This window comes from Populus trichocarpa, chromosome 9, assembly GCF_000002775.5.
Source record: "Populus trichocarpa isolate Nisqually-1 chromosome 9, P.trichocarpa_v4.1, whole genome shotgun sequence".
NCBI classification, from domain to species: domain Eukaryota; kingdom Viridiplantae; phylum Streptophyta; class Magnoliopsida; order Malpighiales; family Salicaceae; genus Populus; species Populus trichocarpa.
The window spans coordinates 2,711,037-2,732,898 of NC_037293.2; the positions used below are offsets into that span (position 1 = coordinate 2,711,037).

The 21,862-nt window shown below is 34.4% G+C and overlaps 2 protein-coding genes and 1 long non-coding RNA gene across 7 annotated transcripts; 2 read left to right on the forward strand and 1 right to left on the reverse strand.

Moving 5' to 3' along the window:
- Window positions 1–434: 434 nt before the first annotated feature.
- On the forward strand, window positions 435–6,977 carry LOC7489330 (protein IQ-DOMAIN 5). Of its 4 annotated transcripts, none has more exons than XM_024608934.2 (7): window positions 435–674; window positions 977–1,073; window positions 1,168–1,431; window positions 2,812–3,039; window positions 4,505–4,618; window positions 5,333–5,825; window positions 6,342–6,977. In XM_024608934.2, exons 2-7 carry the CDS (start codon window positions 990–992, stop codon window positions 6,494–6,496), a joined length of 1,338 nt encoding a protein of 445 aa, XP_024464702.1. In that variant the 5' UTR covers window positions 435–674; window positions 977–989; the 3' UTR covers window positions 6,497–6,977. The 4 variants fall into 4 exon arrangements, with proteins under 4 accessions (XP_024464702.1, XP_024464703.1, XP_024464704.1 ...); XM_024608935.2 differs by having other exon boundaries at window positions 1,171–1,431; XM_024608936.2 differs by having other exon boundaries at window positions 438–674; window positions 6,351–6,977.
- Window positions 6,978–18,189: 11,212 nt separating this feature from the next.
- LOC7491124 (probable RNA 3'-terminal phosphate cyclase-like protein) lies at window positions 18,190–21,647 on the reverse strand. 2 transcript variants are annotated; one of them, XM_024608047.2, is made up of 6 exons: window positions 21,293–21,647; window positions 21,062–21,211; window positions 19,854–20,032; window positions 19,604–19,779; window positions 19,144–19,286; window positions 18,190–18,709 (listed from the first exon to the last, which is right to left on the reverse strand). In XM_024608047.2, the coding sequence occupies exons 1-6, from the start codon at window positions 21,495–21,497 to the stop codon at window positions 18,591–18,593; spliced, it is 972 nt and encodes a 323-aa protein (XP_024463815.1). In that variant the 5' UTR covers window positions 21,498–21,647; the 3' UTR covers window positions 18,190–18,590. The 2 variants fall into 2 exon arrangements, with proteins under 2 accessions (XP_024463815.1, XP_002313504.3); XM_002313468.4 differs by having other exon boundaries at window positions 19,076–19,286; window positions 21,293–21,643.
- On the forward strand, window positions 20,608–21,427 carry LOC127905803 (uncharacterized). The gene is made up of 2 exons (XR_008060190.1): window positions 20,608–20,751; window positions 20,871–21,427. It is a non-coding gene; the product is annotated as an uncharacterized LOC127905803 (long non-coding RNA).
- Window positions 21,648–21,862: the final 215 nt, after the last annotated feature.

Genomic DNA, 21,862 nt, shown 5'->3' on the forward strand with positions numbered 1-21,862 from the left:
TATAACATTAATGATTTGAAAGAAAAAAGAGAGAGAAAAAATAAAACGTGATTTTATAGTTATTTATTTATAGTAAAAAGAGTAGAATCATTTTCTTATATTAAAGTGAAGTTTGATTTTCAAGGTTTAAACTTTGAGAACAATACTTTGAAAAATTTATTTAATTTATTAAAATACATCAGGTTGATGTATAGAGATTATACCTTTAAAATCACTCGGACGCACAAGATAATCCGAAATACGAAGAAATTAAAAAATAAAATAAAATAAAATACGGGAACTCTTCTGGAAAACACAAGAGCAATATTGGGAAGTTCCAAATATAAGACCTGAAGTGAAACATCAATGAATCTGTAGGGGTAAAAGTAAAATTTACCCAGTAAAAATGAAGTTTATTCAATAATAATCCACCCCGGCGTAATTTAGCCTGCAGTGGTCCTCGCTCCTCACTGTCTTTCTCATTCCATGCCTTCTTTTTGTACCCATTGAAAATTTGAATTAAAAATAACAAAATCTAGAGAGAGAGAATTTTTGTTTTGTTTTGTAGTCTTTTTGAATCACAATTATTAGAGAGAATTTCATTTTTCCTTAGCGAATCCAAATTCTCAGTCAGCGAGCGAGCGAGCGAGTTTTGACTTGCGGGCTGGGATTGATAAGATCGAACGGTCAAAAAGGTATCTTCTTATGATCGTATGGTGAATTCTGCATTTGCTGCTTCGTGATCTGTGGGGGATCTGCATTTGTTTCATGGATTTTAGCTGCTTTTGAGCTTTAATTGGGTTGATTTGGTTCAAATTCACAAAGAAAGCTCGTTTCTTCATAACTGGAATTATCTAGGGTTTCTTTTTCTTTTTTGTGTGGCGATTTTACCTGTTTTCTTATTCACAGTCTTGACAATTTATTTTTATTTTTTTGATAGTAAATAAGAAGAATTTAAATTTATTAATTTTTTTTACTTATCTTGTGCGTGTGACAGGAAGTGGCACCATATGGGTGTCTCAGGGAAATGGTTTAAAGCTTTGGTTGGTCTAAAGAAGTCTGAAAAGTCACAGTCTTTGGACAAAGAGGAAAATGTGAGTTTATTTATTTATTTTTATTATTATGCTGTTTTTCTGTATCAAGTTTTGATTTTGATGGCTTCTATACGCTGTTGTTCTTCGATCATAGCAGGGGGCGACTGCTAGCAAGTCTCGACATAGGAGAAAGCATTCGGTTGAGTTTGATGCTGATAAAATTCAAGAGGAGTTTCATAATCATAATCATAATCATAATCATAATCATAATGATGGTGACGCCAACATTCGTTCCATCCCAGATACTTCTGAATCTCCTTTTGATTCGCTTCAAGTTCAGGATTTAGCTCATAATCAACAAGTTATGAGAGAAGAATTGGCTGCCACTCGCATTCAAACAGCTTTCCGCGGGTTTCTGGTATGACTTGTCTATGTCATTTCAGTATCACACGAAGTAGGATTTTAAATGTTTGTGCAGTTTGGTTGCGTCTGTTTTATCTTTGTACTATGAAATGCTGTTTTAAATTCCTTATTGTTAAAATTGTCGGGGGAAAAAAAAAAAAGAATGCAAGTTCAATTGACCATGCATGGTGAAGAAGGAAGCCTGACATCTCTATTATGTGATTGATGCACTCTATTTAGCCAACACATGATAATCCTCCATGCTTACATTGAAAATAGTGGTATAAGCAAGCTTTATACCAGCATTGTCTGATTCAATCAAGAATGCATTCATACTGAGTATAAGGAGTGTGGTTATGCCATGGATATTGGGTAGGGGACGTATTTTAATTTCTTGTCTATCATTTTGTTATGTGAGATAGGAAATCTGTCCATAACTTGGGTCTCCCTTTGAGTGCTAATTTTAAGGATACAAGGGCATGGGAATATTGTTGAGAAAACTAAAAGGAGGTTCACAGTTTACCTCCTATTGGAGACCATCTTCCTAAGGATGAGAGGACCACTTTATTAGATTATCTTTTCCAGTCTCCCTCTTTCTTTGATATCTTTAGCCTCCATCCCCCTTCAATTGCAACTAGGCCTGAAAAGATTCAAAGGAGGTGCTTATGGGAAACATAGACAAAATTTTAAATATCATCCAGGGAAATATCCTCCACATTTAGGGAGTTGGGGCTTTGGAATTCTCACATGTTCCACTAAAGCTCTCTCAGGTTAGTAGCTCTAGGAATCATACAGGAGAACTTTGTTTTGGCATTGATAATAGTGGTCAAGTATGGGGTGGGTTTCTAAGTGAGAAAGGGGATGCTTAATAAACCTTCAGAAATGTGTCAGGTGGGTTTGGTTTGGCACGGTACCGTTGTTGTTTCTGAAGTGGGTAGAGAGGATTCCATTTTCTTTTTGGCACGGGACTTGATGTGGAAACTCATCTCTTAATACCCAATTTAGTGAAAATTTTTAGTTGTCTAGGGGTGAAGATGGTAAGATGAGTTTCCAATTTCAGCCAATGGGTTGGGGGTGGGGTGTTTTCTTCATATTTTCTTCCTACTTGTTCAAAGATGGTAATTTGGTTGAAAATATTTCTATAGATCTCTGTGGGAAGATCACCATAATGAAGGGAAGAGTAATTTCCCTTAGAGAGCTATTTTAAGGACCAAAGTAATCCAGTTTACCTTCTTGGAGGTATTTGTGAAAATGACGTTGCTGCTGCATATTGTGTGCCTTCATTTATTCTGATTCACCAACCTTTTATTTTTTATTTTTCTAAATTATTTCAACTGCATTCAAGTTTCAGCTAACAATTCTGATAACAATTTGAATGGTTTTGGAAACACACAAGGCAAGAAGAGCTCTGCGAGCTTTGAAAGGATTAGTGAGACTGCAAGCTCTTGTTCGGGGCCATGCTGTGAGAAAACAAGCTGCAATAACTCTTCGCTGCATGCAAGCTTTGGTGAGAGTTCAGGCTCGAGTTCGTGCAAGGCGTGTTCGCTTAGCATTGGAAAGTCAAACAGCTCAACAGAAACTTCAGCAACAACTAGCTAATGAGGCCCGGGTTCGAGAAATAGAGGTAAGAAACAATGAGTTTTTCTGATCAGATATAGAAATATGTTTCCACTATTGTGCAATGTACTTAGTCTATATATGTGCATGCCTGGTAAATCTTATTCTTGTGGAAAAACTTGACCTTAGTTGTTCTTTGTGTTAAATGTGCAAGTTTCTTCTTTTGTTGCTCTTTTTTTCCCCTGATGTCAATGTTCTTACATTAGTTGTTCTATTATTAACGCATCAGATTATATATTTTGCTTCTTAGTCTATATATGAAATGTTTTTCATGACATAAATGGCAAAAAGCTGGAATGGTAGCACATGCAGCCACATTTGATAGATTTAGACAACCAGACTGATCTATTGTTTATTTTTTTTCACCATAGACTTTTGAGCCTTGCAATTTGTTTAACTTGAATGATGACACGTAGTCCTTTGTAACCTATCAGAATTTTGTTCTAATGTCTTTTCAATAAAGATTTGCTAGGTAAATGGCATTGGAGCTCTAGCTGAAATAGTACGGTTTGTGTCAATTTGGCCTTAGCCTTTGAAGAGTGATTATTTTATCATGAGATGAATCATCTCAAATAGGGTGAAACTTATTAATAAATTTAAATATCTCAACTTCCTTTCTCCTTCTCTTTTCTCTTTTATGATTTTGCCAAATTGTATGTAATTCGTGGGAATCAAAGGATTGCTTTGCTTCTGCATCATGACTATTTATTTGCTCCTGGCTTAGGTTTTGTCATTTTTCTGGTTTTTGGAGTTTGATGCTGTAGTTCTATGGGGAAAAATGGTTATGATGCTTTTCTTGCCCTGTGCAGCTACAACATTACGTCTTTGTGTGAAATGTTAGTCAACCACTATGGCAGACAAAAAGATGTGGTATAATGAGTTGGAGAGTTTTAGTATTTTTAATTTTTAATGATAAATGTTCATTGTTTCCTCTAAACTTGTTCTATTTCCGTCAGCTTCTGTAAGGATTAAGCATCTTCTTGTCCCAACTCTTAATATCCTGTTGATGTTTTCTCGGTTCGACAACTATGACTAGCATTGGTTGAAATGCAGAACTGAATATTTTTAACTATAATAATATATAAATTTGATTTGTATACGTCAAAAAATGGGACATGCAAAATGGTCTTCAGTGGTGGCCAAATATCCAATATTTGGATAGAATTTCCAATTGTGTTTGCCTAATAATTGTTTTTTCTACCTTAACTTTCTGCCTCTGTGAAAAAAGTTAAATAGGATTTCATTGGTGTCTGTTCTTCTGTAGTAACAGAATGGGTTAAGTGAGATATACAAGTGCAGGATAATAAAGTCATATGGAAAAAAAAGTTATAAACTACAAATGTTTTATTTTACCATTACAAGACAGTGTTTAAAAGATACCTCATTGATTAATTGCTCATGTTTGTTTTCTCTAGCAGCTTTAATTTTGTTAGGCTTGCCAAGTGCCTTATATCAATTTCACTTTTACACAGGAAGGATGGTGTGATAGTGTGGGATCTGTTGAACAAATTCAAGCCAAGTTGCTGAAGCGGCAGGAGGCTGCAGCTAAGCGTGAGAGAGCTATTGCATATGCTCTGGCCCATCAGGTAAAAATGCGATAGCTCCATTGCTTTACTTCTTTGCTTTTTTTATGAATTTGATTGTAATTTGCATTTATATAAGCCTACGTTCTGGAAATTGGATTGCAGATGGAAAAAAATGTGCCTTGCCTTTGAGTGATCATTAATGTCACCTAGGGTTTTTGAGCTAGAGTATGATGTAAAATCTCTCATTAAAACCTGTTTTTGGGGACAATGGGATAGTATTAGCTCAATGGCATTGTATTCATTACTAGAACAAAAAAGGTGAATACCTGGTATTTTGTTTTTGCCTTTTCCCTCTGCATGGATATTGTAACCTCCATTTCAGCAAAAGCTTTGTGAGTTTAACTTGTACACTTCCAAATATTTCTCCATTGATTACTGGTACACTTCTCGCTGTGTGTGTGATTGATGGTTTACGTGTATCCAATTTCTTTCAGTGATTAGTGCTGTGAGGTAAAATTCTACTATGACCTAGGTAGAATGTGAGGCTTCTGAGCCAACACATGGCATTGTGGAAAATTAGTTGCAACCATAAATTTTCTTCTCTCTACCAGAGAAAAGAGAAAAAGAGGCAGATACTTTCTAACTTCATTTGTCTAGAGTTGTGCTGCTAAGAAGTTCCTTATTTGAACAGTGAAGATATATATCTCCGTAGAAACCCTTAAAACGTATTTCTTACTGCTGCTGACTAATACATAAGATCTTCTGTTTGCACAGTGGCAGGCTGGGTCAAGACACCAGGCTGTTCCATCTGGTTTTGAACCAGATAAAAGCAGTTGGGGCTGGAACTGGTTGGAGAGATGGATGGCTGTTCGCCCATGGGAGAACCGCTTTCTTGACATAAATCTTAGAGATGGAGTGATGATTCGTGAGGATGAAACAGCTGCTGAGGTCAGGAATGGCAGCAAATCCCAGTTAAAAACAACTGCCAAGAAAGCTATTGCCTCAGATCTTCAGTCAACCATTTCAAGTCAGAAAAAAGGTCCATCTCATTCTGATGGTGGCAGTTCCTCACCTAGTAAGTCAGCAGGCATGTTAGAAGCACCCAACACACTTTTTTCTAAACCAAAGCCAAAGCCAGTTCTTGAAGACCTGGTTGAAGAAGCCATTTCAAAACCTGCTATGGCTACAAGATCTCACAGCAACCCAAAGGAGAGAACCACCCAACTAGATAAACAGGCAAAGAAGAGATTGTCTCTGCCTAACAGTGGTCAGTTTTCTCTCTCATTTTTCTCCTTCATGCCCACACATTTGCACGACAGCACACGTAGGTTCAAAAGTATGCAAGGATTGCCACACTGCTTGTCACAGAAATGATCACTTCACTATGAATTCTGAATCAGCTGTTGTACATCTAAAAGGGCCATGGTGCACTTTGTTTTTGACATGCCCATTAAATTACCTTTTTTCCCGGCTCAATAGTCAATAAACATTAAACCAGGCAATAGATACCTGTAGGAGCTCATCATTTTCAGATCAATCAATGTTTTTGACCAAACATGCATAATATAGGTGGCTGTTCTCACATGTATTGAGGTAGATAATCATATCTTCTTCAGCTTCTCCTTTCTTATGAGTTATGGCCAAAATCACTTAGGGTACACTCAATGATGGATGCTTACTCTGTGTGAGCATGACTATGATACTGGTCCAGTCCTGCGGGGTTTATAGGGTGTTTACGATAAGCACCATCAGTTTTATTCTCATCATTTATGACTTAATTTAGTTGAAGCAGGGGGAGGTGCGGGCACTCAGGCAGCTAGGAATAGCAGAAATGCTGCTAGAGGGACACCTAGCTCTCAGAAGCCCATCAGAGATAGATCCAAGTTAAACGGGAAAGGAGATTCAAACACCACAAAGTCTGTTGCACAGGCTGTTTGATCTGTAGAGATACCATGGAAGATTTGACTCATTGAGGATATTCTCCTTTCCTGCTGCGGTGTCACTTTGTATGTATAGGTCCACGTTGCAGAAGATGCAAGCAAATTGCCTGCATGCCTGCCATATTATCCCAGGTTGGTTTTGACATTGCAAAGTCGAGGAGGTTGGCTTGGCTTGGCTTGTCAGGGTAATAAGATAAGCAGGTTTGTTTGATGACTGTTGTAATCATGTTTGTTTGTTGTTTTTAATTTATGTCAATGTGCAGTATTTATTCTTGAGATATATGATTTCCAGAGCAGTTGCCCCTTGTCGTAGATGTAGGATTCTTTCCCAGGTCTCCAATGTTTGAAGAGCAACGCTTTAGTTATGCAAGCAGAGAGCAAAAAAGGAATCGTGTAAAGTGTTCCATAGATTGGACAAAAGCACAAGTTATTATGAATTCTTTCTCTTAATGAAATTTTCCTTCCGTTTTCCTGTCGAAGTATTTTCCATATATGTATTATATTATTATTACTATTAGCATACAAACCACTAAAAGAATTGAATATTATGAGCAGTGCAGCTCACTGTTTACACCCCCACTCAGCTACTTTGTGGATTTCACTGTACTGTTTTTTATTTTTTTAAAAAACATGTGGTCATCCAATTTTATTTCTTTGCAATTTCATTATTTTAAGTTGTATTAGCATGGTTTTATGTTTTGAGATTCCTTTTGGTTTTGCGTGCTTTTATATGTATGTGACGTGTTGATGAATATTTCAATGATAAATTATTGTTGAATATTTCAATGATAAATTAAAAATTTATGTTGCAAAATAGAATTTTAAGTTGTAGTTGAAAAAATAATAATTAATGAACAAAGATTAAATTTAATAAAAATTTAACATACTTCTTTTTCATTTCTGTTTGGGAAACTTCACTTGGGTCCTTTTGGTTTTTTTATTTAATTGGTTTTTGTTTTATCTTCTTATATTTCAGTCTAAAATTTTATTTTTTTGATCTTTCAATTGATTGATGTTGAGAGAGAGAGAGAGAGAGAGGAGAGATATAAAAAAAAATAAAAATTAAGGAGAGAGATTGTTTAGTTGGTTATATTGTGATCATAAAAAAAAAGTCATAAGAGTTATAATGAAGATCTTGTTTTTTAATCATGTTAGGAAAAATTGGCTGGGTCTATATTTTTATTTATTTTGTTTTTAGAGTAATTAGAAAATGTTGAGTTTAAAATGGATTTATTGAGGATGTGGATTATTATTGTTGTTGTTTTTGTGAAAACAAATTGAAAATAAATTCTTAAATTAAAAAAACTTGTAACATCAAAGGTTATTAGAGAATTACCTAATAAACAATGCATTGTTTGCTCTTAAAAAAAATCAATAAATTAAGTGCAAGGCCTTAGCTTTTTTATTATTGGCTTAATTTTTTTTCTCCTGATTTTTTATTATTTTTATTATTTTAATTTTAATTAATACCTTTTTTATTTTTTTTAAATTGTTTAGTTTTAGCTTTTTTAAAATAATAATTAATCTTTTTAATTGTTTTTTTTAACTTCATAATATGTCAAAGACAGATTATTGTAATTTATCTTTAAAATTTTCCTTTTATATTTTATATAAATAAGTTGTATTTGCATGATATATTTAGAAAAATAAAAATTATTTGTTCTTAACAACTATAATTAACTTATATGATAAAATAAATGAAAACATATAAAATAAAAAAGATAGTCGGATTATCTTTTGTTGTATATGATAAAGGACTCTATCATCTGGTAATATTTTTTCACAAATAGAATATTGCACAATATTAATGAAATATTTTGTTGGTATTTAAATACTAATTTTGTTGGAAATAAAAAAACTACCAATGAAATCAAGGATGGTAACTAATAGTCGGAAAACATACGACATATTATTGGTGATTTATATTCTGCTGGTAATATAATCACTAATGGTTTTACAAATAAAAAAAGTATGCCAAACAAAAAACATTTACTGGTATAATTCCATTAGTAATTTCATCAGCGAGTGTGGTATATTACTGACAAATTAAATCGTTGGTAGTTCCATTAGTGATCGAATTCATATTAATGATGGGATTAACCCGTCGAAGATTTACATATTGTTAGTGGCAAGTCCTGTAATTTTTTTGAACTCTCCGAAACTTTTTGAGGAACTTATTCCGTCAGTAATTCCATATGTAATTGTCAGTGAAAAAATCATGTAATTTTTTTTTAACTCTCTAGAACTTTTTGAGGGGCTTAGTTCGTCGGCCATTCTGTCTGTGATTCAAATTCTGTCAGTATAGTCGGCTATTTCATATGTGATTAATATTTAAACAAAAAATTAAAATAAACAAAACAAAAAATTAAAATAAAATAAAATAAAAAAGAATAAAACTAAAATAAAAAACCAAATTTTTATTATAAATTTAAAAAATATTATTGCATACAATTTATCTAGTAGACATAAGCTGGAGGAGGAGGAGGTGAATGTGGATCTTCACCGAGACTAGGTGGGCGACAAGGTAGACCACATGTACTTGTGAGGGTTTACAACAGCTCCTCATGGCCTAAGTTTGGTTGTCTCAGACCAAAGATGAGCCCTAACATAGTAAATTAAAACCATCACTAACATTCCCTTCTATTTGGCAAATCTAGTACATGATTACAACCTTAATAGTTAAAGAGAAAGGTTTAATGAACTTTAGTGTTATGATGAATCACATGGTAAATTGTTTATCTTGTAATTGAAAAATTTAAGATTCAGTCAATTATGAATTTTGAGATAGTAAAAATTAACGATATTGCATACGAGAAATTTTTCAATCTAATCAATTTATGAGAGTACAAGAGAAAAATGTTTTAAAATAATAACTTGTTAATAATTTACTTACTGAATAAAATGTCTCAATTCATCGTAGTTAAATAGCACATAATTATATGCATGTTTGAATTTAATTTTTATCTAGTATCTTCCATTCACTTTATTTTTGGTAAAGGTTGTTCAGGATGAGAAAATATTAACAAATTTCACTTGAAAGCACTTCCCCACCGTCATCATGTTTCAAAATACGGTTGATTCTTATTCTAAGTGAGGCTCAAAATAGTACGAGAATATTGAGATCTCTTTAATAATATAAGTCTCGCATATCGAAGCCTCAATATGCATCTTGTTTTTAACTTTTTTTTTTAGGTTGAACAAATATCTACATGGAATTAAATGGATGTTTTAAATTAAAAAAAAAAAGACAATAGAAATTTAATTAGGATGCATGTGTAATCCCTAACCTCTCGAATGGATACATCCATCTATATTGGACAGAGCATCCAACTTTTTCGTTAAACAGTAAATGTATGGGTAGTGTTCCATTGACTCGAAGATAAATGAAGGGAATATCATCTTAAATTTGCATATTGTTTAAACGATATCCATTTCAAGTTTCTTTATATGTTGGTTATGCAACTTGTTAGAGCATATATCTTTAAAAAAATAATTGATCTCTGTGATTGCATTCCATATTTTTTTTTACAATAAATCGCGGTAAGTTGAATAAGTGTTAACAAGTGGTAGTCATGACTCTTTATTCCATACAATCTTCCATCCTTTAAATTTACCAATCTAGATATGTTAGAAGCATATCCATCAGAAAAACACAGACTCTTCAGTCATTGGTAGACAAGTAATTATGTATTCTTGTATAAGGTGAAGTTGGATTTGGGCTTTGCTACCTATGACCTATTATAAACCAACTCCATATTTTTACAGTGACAAAACAAAAGGTATATCCATTCTAGCCTTCATGTTGTCTTTTTTCTTCCCCTTCACATCCATTACCATGTTAAAAATATTTTCAAACATGTTCTTTTTTATATGCATGACATCCATATTATGGCAGAAAAGATTAGTCTTCTAATAAAGAAGCTCCAAAAAACATACTTTGCTCTACCCAATTATGGGTCACGCCAAAACCATGAAACTTTTATTTACCGAATTGAAAATCAAATATAATGCCCTCATACTGTAAGACCACATCATACAATTTTTCACCCGACAGTACCGGCGGTACAACATCCCTTTCAAATATACCTTCAAAGAAGTCCTTTCTGTTCTTATAATTGGTTGGTAAGAACCTGCAGTGGCAATAAAAAAAAGATGTTTTTACCACTATTTATTAAAGTGAAAGCCTTGTTATTTTCCATATAATATGAACATGTTAGTTTTTTTATGCATGCTCTAATAAAAAACAATCCTATACACAGGAAAATCATTGATAGTCTACATCAAGACTGTCTTCATTTGAATTTTTTTTTCAAAACATCATACATCAAAGTCTCGGATGGCCACAACTGCACATCAATCAATGGGTTAAAGAAAAATATCTATATTCCTACTTGTACTATTAAGACCAGGTATGATCGTAGATAAGAGTATGAACTCCGACCTCATACACTTTCCTAGTGGCAAGTTATAAATCATAAGTATCACTGACCAACAAAAATATGGTGCGGTAAATTACCCAAATTGAATTCATTTATAAATGACCCAACACGTATGTTCTATGGTTCCATTGAAAACTAAGGATGCACCCTATTAAACTACTTCCAGGCTTTACCATTGAAAATGTGCATCATGACTCCATCCACCATATCATGTGAATGATGTTATGTCATGTGCTCAATAATATTTAAAGACATGAATAACCTGGCAGTTTATGAGTGATTGAGAAGTATCTTAGTTTTCTATGTGCAATAAGAGTCCTTCCCTTGCCAGTTTTGAGTTTATACCGAGCATGCCCACATATTTTATACTTTGGTCAAATTTGTATTTTTTAGGTAGTACAACATGCAGAAATTCAAACACTTGTCAGTTTTTTAGTATCTTAGGCCAAAGAGTTTCATCATGGAGTTAACAGCATAAAAATTCTCTTTCAATCTATTTTCTTCGGGTAAAATACTTCTCACCCTTTTTAATGTTTTTTTAATTGATTGAAAATATTTCAACTTATGTTGGAGATAACACTAAATAAAAAAAATATTTTAGTTTTTACCATTTAACATAAGGACATCAATTCTTGAAGAAAAACAACTCTTTAACATTTACTTGATGATCAATTTACATGAACGCTTCATTATGTCGCAATTATCTTTTTGTTTCTAGACACTGATGCTTAACCATCTTCTTTATTGCAATTATTCAGCATTGAAGTCAAAATAATTTAAAACTAATGATACTAGATAAGTGGTTTGTGCCTCGCTGCAGGCCACATTACAAATCATCGATGATGTTAAGGAAAGTAAAAGTGTCGTATGTAATTAAAGAAAGCTATACAGTATGAGCAGAAGTACATAAAAGAGTAAAAAAAACTTAAGCAAACATGAGGCAAAATTAGCTACAACACAATATGTGCAGAGAAGGAAAATGCAATGTTGGCAATGAATCAAATGTAATAACGACAGTGAATCAACATCACTAATGTCAAGCTAATCCAAGGATAAAAGGCTTGTCTAAATAAAAGAGGCAAAAGTTCAAAGATGCTGGGAAAGTCAATGAAGAAAAAATAACTTTGATTGGTTGGCCCTTTGTTAGAGATTATGGTGTCGATGATGGTGTCGATGCGAGCAATTTATAGTCCAGCTTCTCGACAAGTGCATTGAAAAGTGAAGTGTTAGCCATCCTGTGATCAATTGATGTAGTAAGTGTAATTGCTGAGAAAAGTGCAGAACCTATTAGACTTATAGTAGTAGGTGTAAAATGAAAAAGGTAAAAAATATATTAGACAACTAAGCTATTGTACGAGAAAAAAGGCTATAAATGCAGCGTTAACAACCTTAGATTTTGTTGTGTTCTTGTAAATTTCACACTTATAGTATTAGAGTCATTTTTGAAACCCAAATTAAAGGAAACATATAGAAAATATGTTCTTTGACAAAAAGTTCTATGCTAAATGAACTAGTGAACCTTGTGATCTCGTAAAGCAAAAAAGAAAACAAAATCTTGAAATGAATAGAATAAAAAAAACTCATTCATTCAATCTGAGATCATTGTACTCCACCCATGAAATTCCAAAACTCCCTTCACTATAAGCACCTTGGCTATCATGACAACATCAATAATAAAGTCAACTTGGAACATAAAATCAAGAAACTTTCTTTACATTTTAATTCCAAAACTCCTTTCACATCTCTCATTTTCCTTCCTTCCTTTGATCATGTTATCTCCTTTCCCTTCTTCACCATTTTAAAGATAAATCAAAATAACTCCACAAGAGATAAAAAAAAAAAAATAGATCGAAACAACCTTTATTTTCCACAACACTTTAAGTCTTGTCCTTGAAAAATGTTTTGGATGAAAAACATGATCTATAAAAAAACTGTGGTAATCTAAAAAGCACAGTTATACAGTGGAAAAGTTAGCTTTAACCGCTGGATGTGTTGTAGCTTGTTTGGAAAATAAAAGGAAATTAAAAGTTGTAGATAACGGTTATGGTTTTTGACGGGTAAAAAAAAAAGGGTTGGGAAGGCAGGCAACAAATTGTAAACTAAAAAAAAATCATGTTTGCAAGAAAATGGTAAGAAAGCTTCCAAAACCATCTATAAAAATCATATACGATGTTTTCTTTCATAGCACACTATTTTTGCTAAAAGCAAATATTGTCTTAAAATAAATGACAATTTGTAAATTTTATCGTCCTTGCATGCTAATCAAAAAGAGAACTTCAAAAGTGTGACAAAGAAAAGAAGCCCTATTTTGCAATTGGAAAGCTAAGAGAAGGGGTTGCAAATTCTATGACACAAAAGAGAAGTATAAAATGATGCCATGAAAACAATTTTTCTTCGATAAGTCGATTCAGTTCGTCAAAGAACCAAAATAGAAGAGAAAACTCACCCTTACACACTCATAAAGAGAGACACGACAATCTAAATTATTATTAAGCGAAAACATAAAACTAAAACTTAGGTTACAAAGGTGTTTTTATATGTGTAATAACCTAAGCTAAACCCTAGAATACCTAAGATGTGGACTTGTATAAGGCTCACTTACAATTAGACCCAAACCTTTAATTAAACAAGTCCAAATACTGATAATTAAACCCAAAACATGAAAACATAAATTAAAATAAAGGTCTGAAGCATTTTGCCGTAAATAATAATAAAAAATAACATAAAAGAGTTATTTCCTAGATTAAATACTCTCCTTGGTTAAATAATCATTTCTTGTAGCTCTAAGATCAGTTGTTGACTTTAGGAATTCTAAATAGACTTGGAGAATCAATTTTGACTTGGAAATTTTTGTTGTAGCCTCTAATTTTCTTTGTAGAGCTTGGTTTCGTTGCTTTACTTGGACAAAAATAATGATCATTTCCTCCTTAGTTTTTAATTTTATTAGTTTCCTTCTTAGACTAGAAAAATCATTAAATAATCTCTCCTTACTTAAAAAACAAATTTGTCGCCTTTTAATTTTTTTAATAGACTAAGAAACTTCTTCTTTCGAATGCTAAGAATCCTTTTCCATTAAGGATCTGATCTAGCTGAATTTACCTTGCACAAAAAAGAAGAATAATTACTGACTTTTAATCCTTGTAATATTAGGAAATCTTGCCTAAACAAGGTTGTTATAGGGCCGAACACATGAAGGCCATTTTGCACATGGATTAGGCTCTTTTTGCACTTAGATTAGATGAATAAAAGGTTGCTCTTTAAGTTCCATTGGCACCACTTGCTCCTCTAAGTCCATCTTGACCTAAACATGCTGAACAAGTCCATTCAATGCTTTCTTAAACTTTTTTTTCCCTAACCCTTATAATTGACCCATTTGGCATCTCTAAAGGGTAAATAATGTGTTTAGTCATGGTTTTGGGCTGGTCCTCATCATCCTCTCTCTTCAAAAAAATTCAACCTTGAAAATCACTTACATCAAACAGAGTAAGATCAGAAACGTTAAAAGTAGCACTAATACCATACTCACCTGGTAAATGAACTTTATAAGCATTGTCATTAATTCTCTTAAGGATATGAAATGACCCTACATCAACTCCTAAAGGGAATTCCTGAGTTAATTGTTAGCAAGTGGATGTTCCCCTAGTTAGGATGACAACGGTTTGAAGATCGTCAGGTGTTTTGGAAAGCTATCGCAATAGATGACAAAACAGAGTGTTTGTTTTGACAAGTAAGGTAATATAGTTATAAATGATTTGTAGTTATAAATACTTTTTTTATAATCTTTTAAACTAGTAAAAGTTGTTTATCTTAGGTTTAGCTGTCCCGAAGGGTTTTTTTTTTTTTTTGAAGAGTTTTTCAAAAGGTTTCCCTTCATAATTAAATTAACTTATTCATTTAAATTTTTCATGCTTTTATTTATTTGATTACTTGATAAGTGGTTGTAAAGTGTTAGCAAATTGCTTCTTAATATTAAAAAAAACACAAACAGGACAGTCATAAGTTACTTTCGAGTATTCAGAAATGTATGCTATGTGTTCATACCTGATCATCTACGAAGTGAATTTGATAAGAAGGTGATTCGATGTATATTTTTGGGCTATTACGGGCAAGGAAAAGGCTGGAGATATTGCAATCCCGATACCAATAAATGTATGGTATCGAGAAATATCATGTTTGATGAAGAAACTTCTTGATGGTCATCAGAAATGATGAAGAGGAAACATAATAATAATCATGAAGAAGGGTCTAACAGCTTGTTTAAGGATGTGCAACTAATACTTGATAAATTAAAGGAGTCCACAGTATCAAAATGATCAAGAAGCACCTATAGAACAAGTCAGCCCCTGGCAAACTAGAGTTTATCAAGTACCTTCTGAAAAAGAGCAACCCGACAAACAAGAAGTTCAAGAACAAGTCACACCTCAAGTGAGGAGATCAACAATACAACGAAAACGATATGCTAACACATCATTTGCTTTGGAAGCTCAAGTTATAGAACCTGTGACTTATGAAGAAGCGTCGCAGGGTAGTGAATGGAAGAAGGCAATGGATGAGGAGATTCATGCTCTAGAGGAAAATCGAACATGGGATTTAGTTGCAAAGCCTGCAGACGTAAAGCCCATATCCTGCAAATGGGTTTACAAGGAAATGACATGTTGAGATGGATCTATCGAAAGATACAAGGCAGGACTAGTAGCTCGAGGATTTTCCGAATGGAACAATATGGATTAGATTATGATGAAACGTTTAGTCTAGTAGCAAAACTCACTACTGTGAGAGTAGTACTTGCAGTAGCAGCTAACAGGTCATGAAAACTATGGCAATGGATATAAAGAATGCATTTTTGTATGGAGAGCTTGATCGGGAGATATATATGGAGCATCCACAAGGGTTTCAAAGTAAACTTCATCCTGAACATGTATGCAAGCTTAAAAAATCTATAACAGATTTCTGATGCAAAGTGGCTACTCAATGGCTTAGTCAGATTCAAACCTATTTGTTAAAAATCAAGGAGGAAGAATAACAGCAATTTTGGTCTAAATGGACGACCTCATTATTATTGGAGACGATGTGGAAAAAATTCCACCAAGCAAGAGAAAATTTAGTCCGCTTTCAAACGAAAAAGCTTGGAGCGCTTAAGCATTTTCTTGGACTTGAAGTTAAACGAACAAAAAGTGGTTTGTTTCTAAATCAACAAAAGTACGCAAAGGATCTGCTACAAAAATCTGGAATGCTCATCTGCAAGCCTGTTTCTACCCTGATAGAAGTTCACATAAAACGAGGAAAAGATTTGAAATATACAATTACGCCTCACCTTTAGTCAATACTCTAATCACCCATAAATTTAGGTCTTTAGGTTCTTAAAACATAGCTAAGAAGAGACATAGAAGGAAGAGAAGGAAGTTAGCTTCACTCACATTATAGCATCACCACAGACACATCATATCCACAGCATGTTTTGAAGAAACTGTTAATCCATTTCTCCTCCTCCTTTAATCTTCTAAAATCCAAATGGTATAGTATCTTAGAAAGAAAGATCCAATAAGCTGGAATTTAAGATCTTAGAGAAACAAAGAGAGCATAAACTTCTGTTAGTTATCTTTGGACTTGGACGTAAGCAAAAAGATTTGAGATTTCAAAATTTGAGGTTGTGAGTTAAAATGTATTGGAAAACTTCAAATTATTACTTGTAAAGTTTTTATTTCTTTAATTATTAAAACTAATTGTATGCCCCTTGGTTCTCTTTCAGCCAACTTTCCTGACTGAAGCTTGTGAGATGTTATGTTAATAGGTGTGTGGGACGATGTGATATTTGGGAATTGGCTGTATAAGAACCAAGAGGAACAATACCTGTTTAGAATGGTTCATAAGCTATACAGTGTTGAAGGTCAAACATGAGCTTGAAAGACGCCCTTAGTACATGGCAGCCTTATGATGACTTGGGCAAATAAGAAGCAAATGCCATTAAACTGACATGCTGTCAAGGTGCTCTGTCTCCTCAAGGGCAGGGGCAAAGAGTGTCCTTTGATGGTGGCCAGAGCTCTGTTGTTCTTCCAACCAAAAGTCTTACTTTAACCATCAAGATCCCTAAGCAATGTGATGTAGAATACAAGTCTGGACGTTTGTGGGGAGGCTTGGTTCCTCTCTTTAATTAGCACTGTTCTGTCTGACAATCTCCCCAAACTTGCTCAGCTGGGTATGCAGATACCATGTGTAGCAGCTTTATTGAATGAAGGAAATATTCAATTTCTGCCTTGGCTACGCAGACCCTTTATGCCTTTGAGGAGGTGTTGTTGGCTCTAGACAATGTGGTTGCAACCTAGTAGTGCCTTTTGGAGCCATTAGAACGTTGATGTCTAGCAGTAATTGTGTGATTTTGGCTCTTCTGATCCATCGGTGATTGACGCTGGACATCGAGGGATAATTCTGTCTTCTCTCTCTTGTGGTGAAGGTGGCTTGGCAGTTGACTTATCTTCTGATGCTTTTTTTCATCGTCGATTGTTCAAACTTCAAACACTAGTTGATTTCCTTCTTTTACAGTGCTTCCTTTGAGCTTTCACATTGTTCAAAGAAGTGGGTGTGGAGTTTGAGCATCTTTCCAGGAAAAATGTTATGTAGCATGAAGCTACATTAAGATGTTTTGCAATGTTGATCAGTTCTTGTAATTTTATTGGGAAACGAGTGAAAGCAGTTTTCTAACCTCCAGTCTTTGTTCCTTTTCAACGACAATTATGTTATTCCTTGTGTCAGATTTGGAACCTCCTCGTCAAGGGCCAAAGACATCAGCAAGAACTGCCCAAAGGCTGATCGCTTATGGAATGGGGTTGAAACTGCCGACAACCTTTGGTTCAAGAGAACTGAAGAGCCAGGAAGAAACCAGAAAGAAGCGGATAGTTACAAGGCAAGAATGAAAGATGATGATGCTTGGGGCGATGATTGATGGAAAAACAAACAAGAAGGATAGCTTTGTAGTATTAAAGACCAGTTCAACTACAAAAAGAAACATAGCCTTAGAAATGAACGTATCTTGTATTAATGGATTGCTTGCACTCATGTTTTTATTCTTGACAGGACATTTATGCATTTTGCTTCTATGATGCTAAAAGAGAACCATTGTATAGTCCCTTTGTTTTTAGATAATTAGTTAAGCATATCGAATTCTTATGCTTTGGCATCTGTTTAAGCTTCGTCCTTTGATCATTTCTGTTGCAATTTAATTATTTTTTCTTTCCAAAAAATACCTTCTTCAAAGTGAGAAAATGCCCTCAACTCGGACAAAAAAAACACTCAAATTTGCTTGCCACAGTATCCATTTTACATTGAGCATGGATCTGCAAGGAGTCAGATATACAATAAAAATTGAACCAAAACTTATCCCTCCTCTCTCACTTGCAGATTACAGGCAATAATACGACATAAAGTTAAAAAAAAAATCAAGCTGGCAGAACATATGAATTTGCAGTATTATAATTCACAACCCCTTCGCATTGGACCTTCCTATAAAATCTTTGATCCACAAAAAGCACATCGTCGAAAGAGATCAAATGTGAAACATTTTGCAATCATGAACTCTTTCTAGAAAGATTCTTAAGTCCACTTCCCACACATTTGAGTATAACCGTCCCTGTTGATGGATCAGGCTTGATGACGAATTTAACACCCAAAAAATCCCTGATGAGCCTTAGTGTTTCTATTCCATGGGTTCCTAGCTTTCCTACACGAATCTTTGAAACATCTTGGGGGCATAATGCACAAAGAAGAAACAACAAACCCTGCAACCAAATGACAACAGCAATGAAAATCAGGTGGCATATACGAGGTATAAAATAAAATTGCAAGACCCATAAAGATTTCACTCTTCTTTTCCTCGAGGGTGCCATACTATTCTCCCAAGTAAAGATTCAAAATAAATCACTAACGTGGTCTTTTAAGGACTCATCTATAATTCAATATCATTACCGCCACCCAAGATAATCAGAAGCAGATAATTAGTCATTAACAGCTTTCATTTAACTTCATTTAGTGATGCTTTTTGGAAAGTACTATTAATGCAGTAACGGGGTATTGAAAAAAAAAAAACAGAGAACCACATCAATGAATTTAACTCACAAGAAAAAAAGAGAGCAGATAACACAAACCTGGTGTGTTGTATCTACAACTCCACCTTGCTCAATTTCATTAAGGAGAACAGAAGCAATTTGCTCACCAACATCTTCTGCAGGCACCAGCTCTTGTTTCTCACCTTCCATTCCACCATCATCCGCTCGTGCATAAGAAACTGCAGTATCAGCAGTGATGAAACAACCAGAAGTAGTTTCCGCAACCAAGGATATTCCATAACCAGGTGAACTGCCCATTAAATCAATATCTGTGTGAGCTATACTCTCTGTAGCATGCTGAAAGTAAAAATAAAACATAAAAAAATTCCAAGCAGCGATTCACATTTCTCTCTACTGTGCTTGAAAAATCCAGACAAACAAACATGTAACATTTTCTCTAAACAGATATAATACTTTCCAACTGGCAGACCAGCTTTATAAATAAATATTCGAACATCACGAAGAAAAAAATAAAAACAAAAAAGTTCAAGCAGCAATTCACATTTCTCTCTACAATATTTCCAAACAAACAATGAGATGACAATTTTTTATTAACAGATAACATACTTTCCAGCTTGTTGACCAGCTTTATGATCAGTGAATATGTGGACATCAGGAAGTAAACGATTAAAGATTCCTCGAGCAGCATGTATCATGGTATTCTCAAACTGAGAAGAGACTCTGGTTGAGAAAGTCACCCCTCTAATCCTCTTAACCATTCCCTCATCAATCCAAGTGACTGCCTGCAGAGTGTAACAAATAAGAACATGGAAAAAAAAAACATACAAATGAACTACCACAGGATTCAAAATCTCACTGTTAAACTTTGAATAATGGGAACTGATAAGAGAACTTCTCCGCCACCATGAGGTGGAGCACCACGACTTTCTATTTTCAGTTCCAATCCTTCTGAAGGAACTCCGAATTGCTTCAATAATGGTAAGGTAGCAGAACGGAAAGTGTCAACACATGGGTCCTTAGAATCATTTGTAATTCCTGAAAACAGCATGTTATTCCATTAAATCTTCTTAAGAAAAGAAAAGCATACCCTTTACAGTTGTGTTTCACTATGCAAAAATCATAAACAAAGGCATTGCCTATAAAATTGCTATGTAAAGTTTATGGGTGGATACTCTTAAGGTAAGTCAGAGCTGATATTGTCAAGTTAACGTTTGCATCCTAGTCTTTCTTTCTTTCTTTCTTTTTTTACAACATAGCAGTGTCAGAGACCCTAGGTATTTTCTCAACATTAGGCTGTGGACTAGGTGTGATCTATATAAGCACAAAGGGGAAAATGGATAGCCTTTCCAGTGATATACAGAACAACAGTTGACAAAGCCTCTACAATCAATCATTCTCTAAACTCCAAAAGGCACAAAGCATGTTTTAAAGATCTTACATTCTCAATTACTCCTTTATTACCACACATGAAGTTCAGAACTCAGTAGCAAGACTTTCTCTTTTAGATTTGGTCACAAAGATACAAGGTTGATCTATACCTGTCTTTGGTAATATCTTTGATAATTCATATGGAAGAACACCTTACAAGCTAATAAGGTTTGCAGGTTTATGGAACCCTGAATGAGGAGATCAGCAAATATACGACAGCATTTGATAAAATTCAATTTCCCATTCTAGTTCCCTTGGGGAGTAGAGGGAATCAACATGTGTAGAAATGGTCACAGTTCAAAGAAATAAATTACCTTCTGGCTTCTGTAATATCCCTCTTTCAAATCGTAGTCTATTATTGAGAACTTACAATCAAAGTCCCACATAGAACCGATGATGAATAACATTAAACTCCTTTTCTCTTTCAATTTTTTTTTTTGGTCAGAGTATAAGACAGTACATTACAATCATTCAAAGAGGAGATCGTTTTGAGCAAAATGAAGCGGGCAGAGCTGATCGATAAAAAAAGACAGCAACTCAACTAAGCTGCTAAGAACCCCATAAACAGAAAATAACATACAACTGCACAAACACTTAGCACATGATGACTGACCAAACTTCAGGGGAAAACGGTACCTTTGAGCCTTATCGAAAGGGGCTTCTTCGAAAACAACCCAAGAACAACCAATGGCTCCAAGAAATACCCAATTGCTCGACTTACACCACAATCGTGCACAAGGTGTCTCCCACCCATCACAATCCCAGGCTTGTATTGAAACTTTGTTCCTGCCACATAAAATATATCCCTCAAAAATCAAACCCATGACAAGCTAACAACAAAAAAACAAATGGGGTGGTTCGTTTTACCGGTTTCATTGATTTTGACAACACAGTCATCAGAAATCTTCTCGAGGAGGCGGAGGAGAGAGACCTCATGGGGGCGTAGGCCGGGCATCATGTCATTGGCTCGAATGTCCTCGACTTGGACAGGAGTGGCGGAAAGCGTCGATAATAGCAGTCTTTGACGGAGGTTTTGGCTACCTCTTAGCTTCTTGTAGCTTACCTTTCCCATCTTTTTGCTTGACTGGATTGAAGGCCTTCTTCTTTACTGGGATAATATAGATTTCTGGGACTAGGGTTTAGCCTTCAGCCAAAACCCTTCTTGTTGTTGAATCGTTCTTGTTTTGGATACGGGTCGGGTTTATATATTATTGACCCTTTTAAAATTGAGTAGGTCTTGTTTTAATTATTACTAGATGTCATGCTCGCGCGATGCCGCGGGCTTATGACATACTTGTGCATTATATGAAGAAAAACGGTTGCAATCTATAATGTTTTCAAGTAAAAAACTACAAAGTTAAATTTTTAATCAGTTTAATATTTAAAAAAATAAAATCAACAGAGAAAATTTTGGAAACAATCATAAAAAAAATGAAA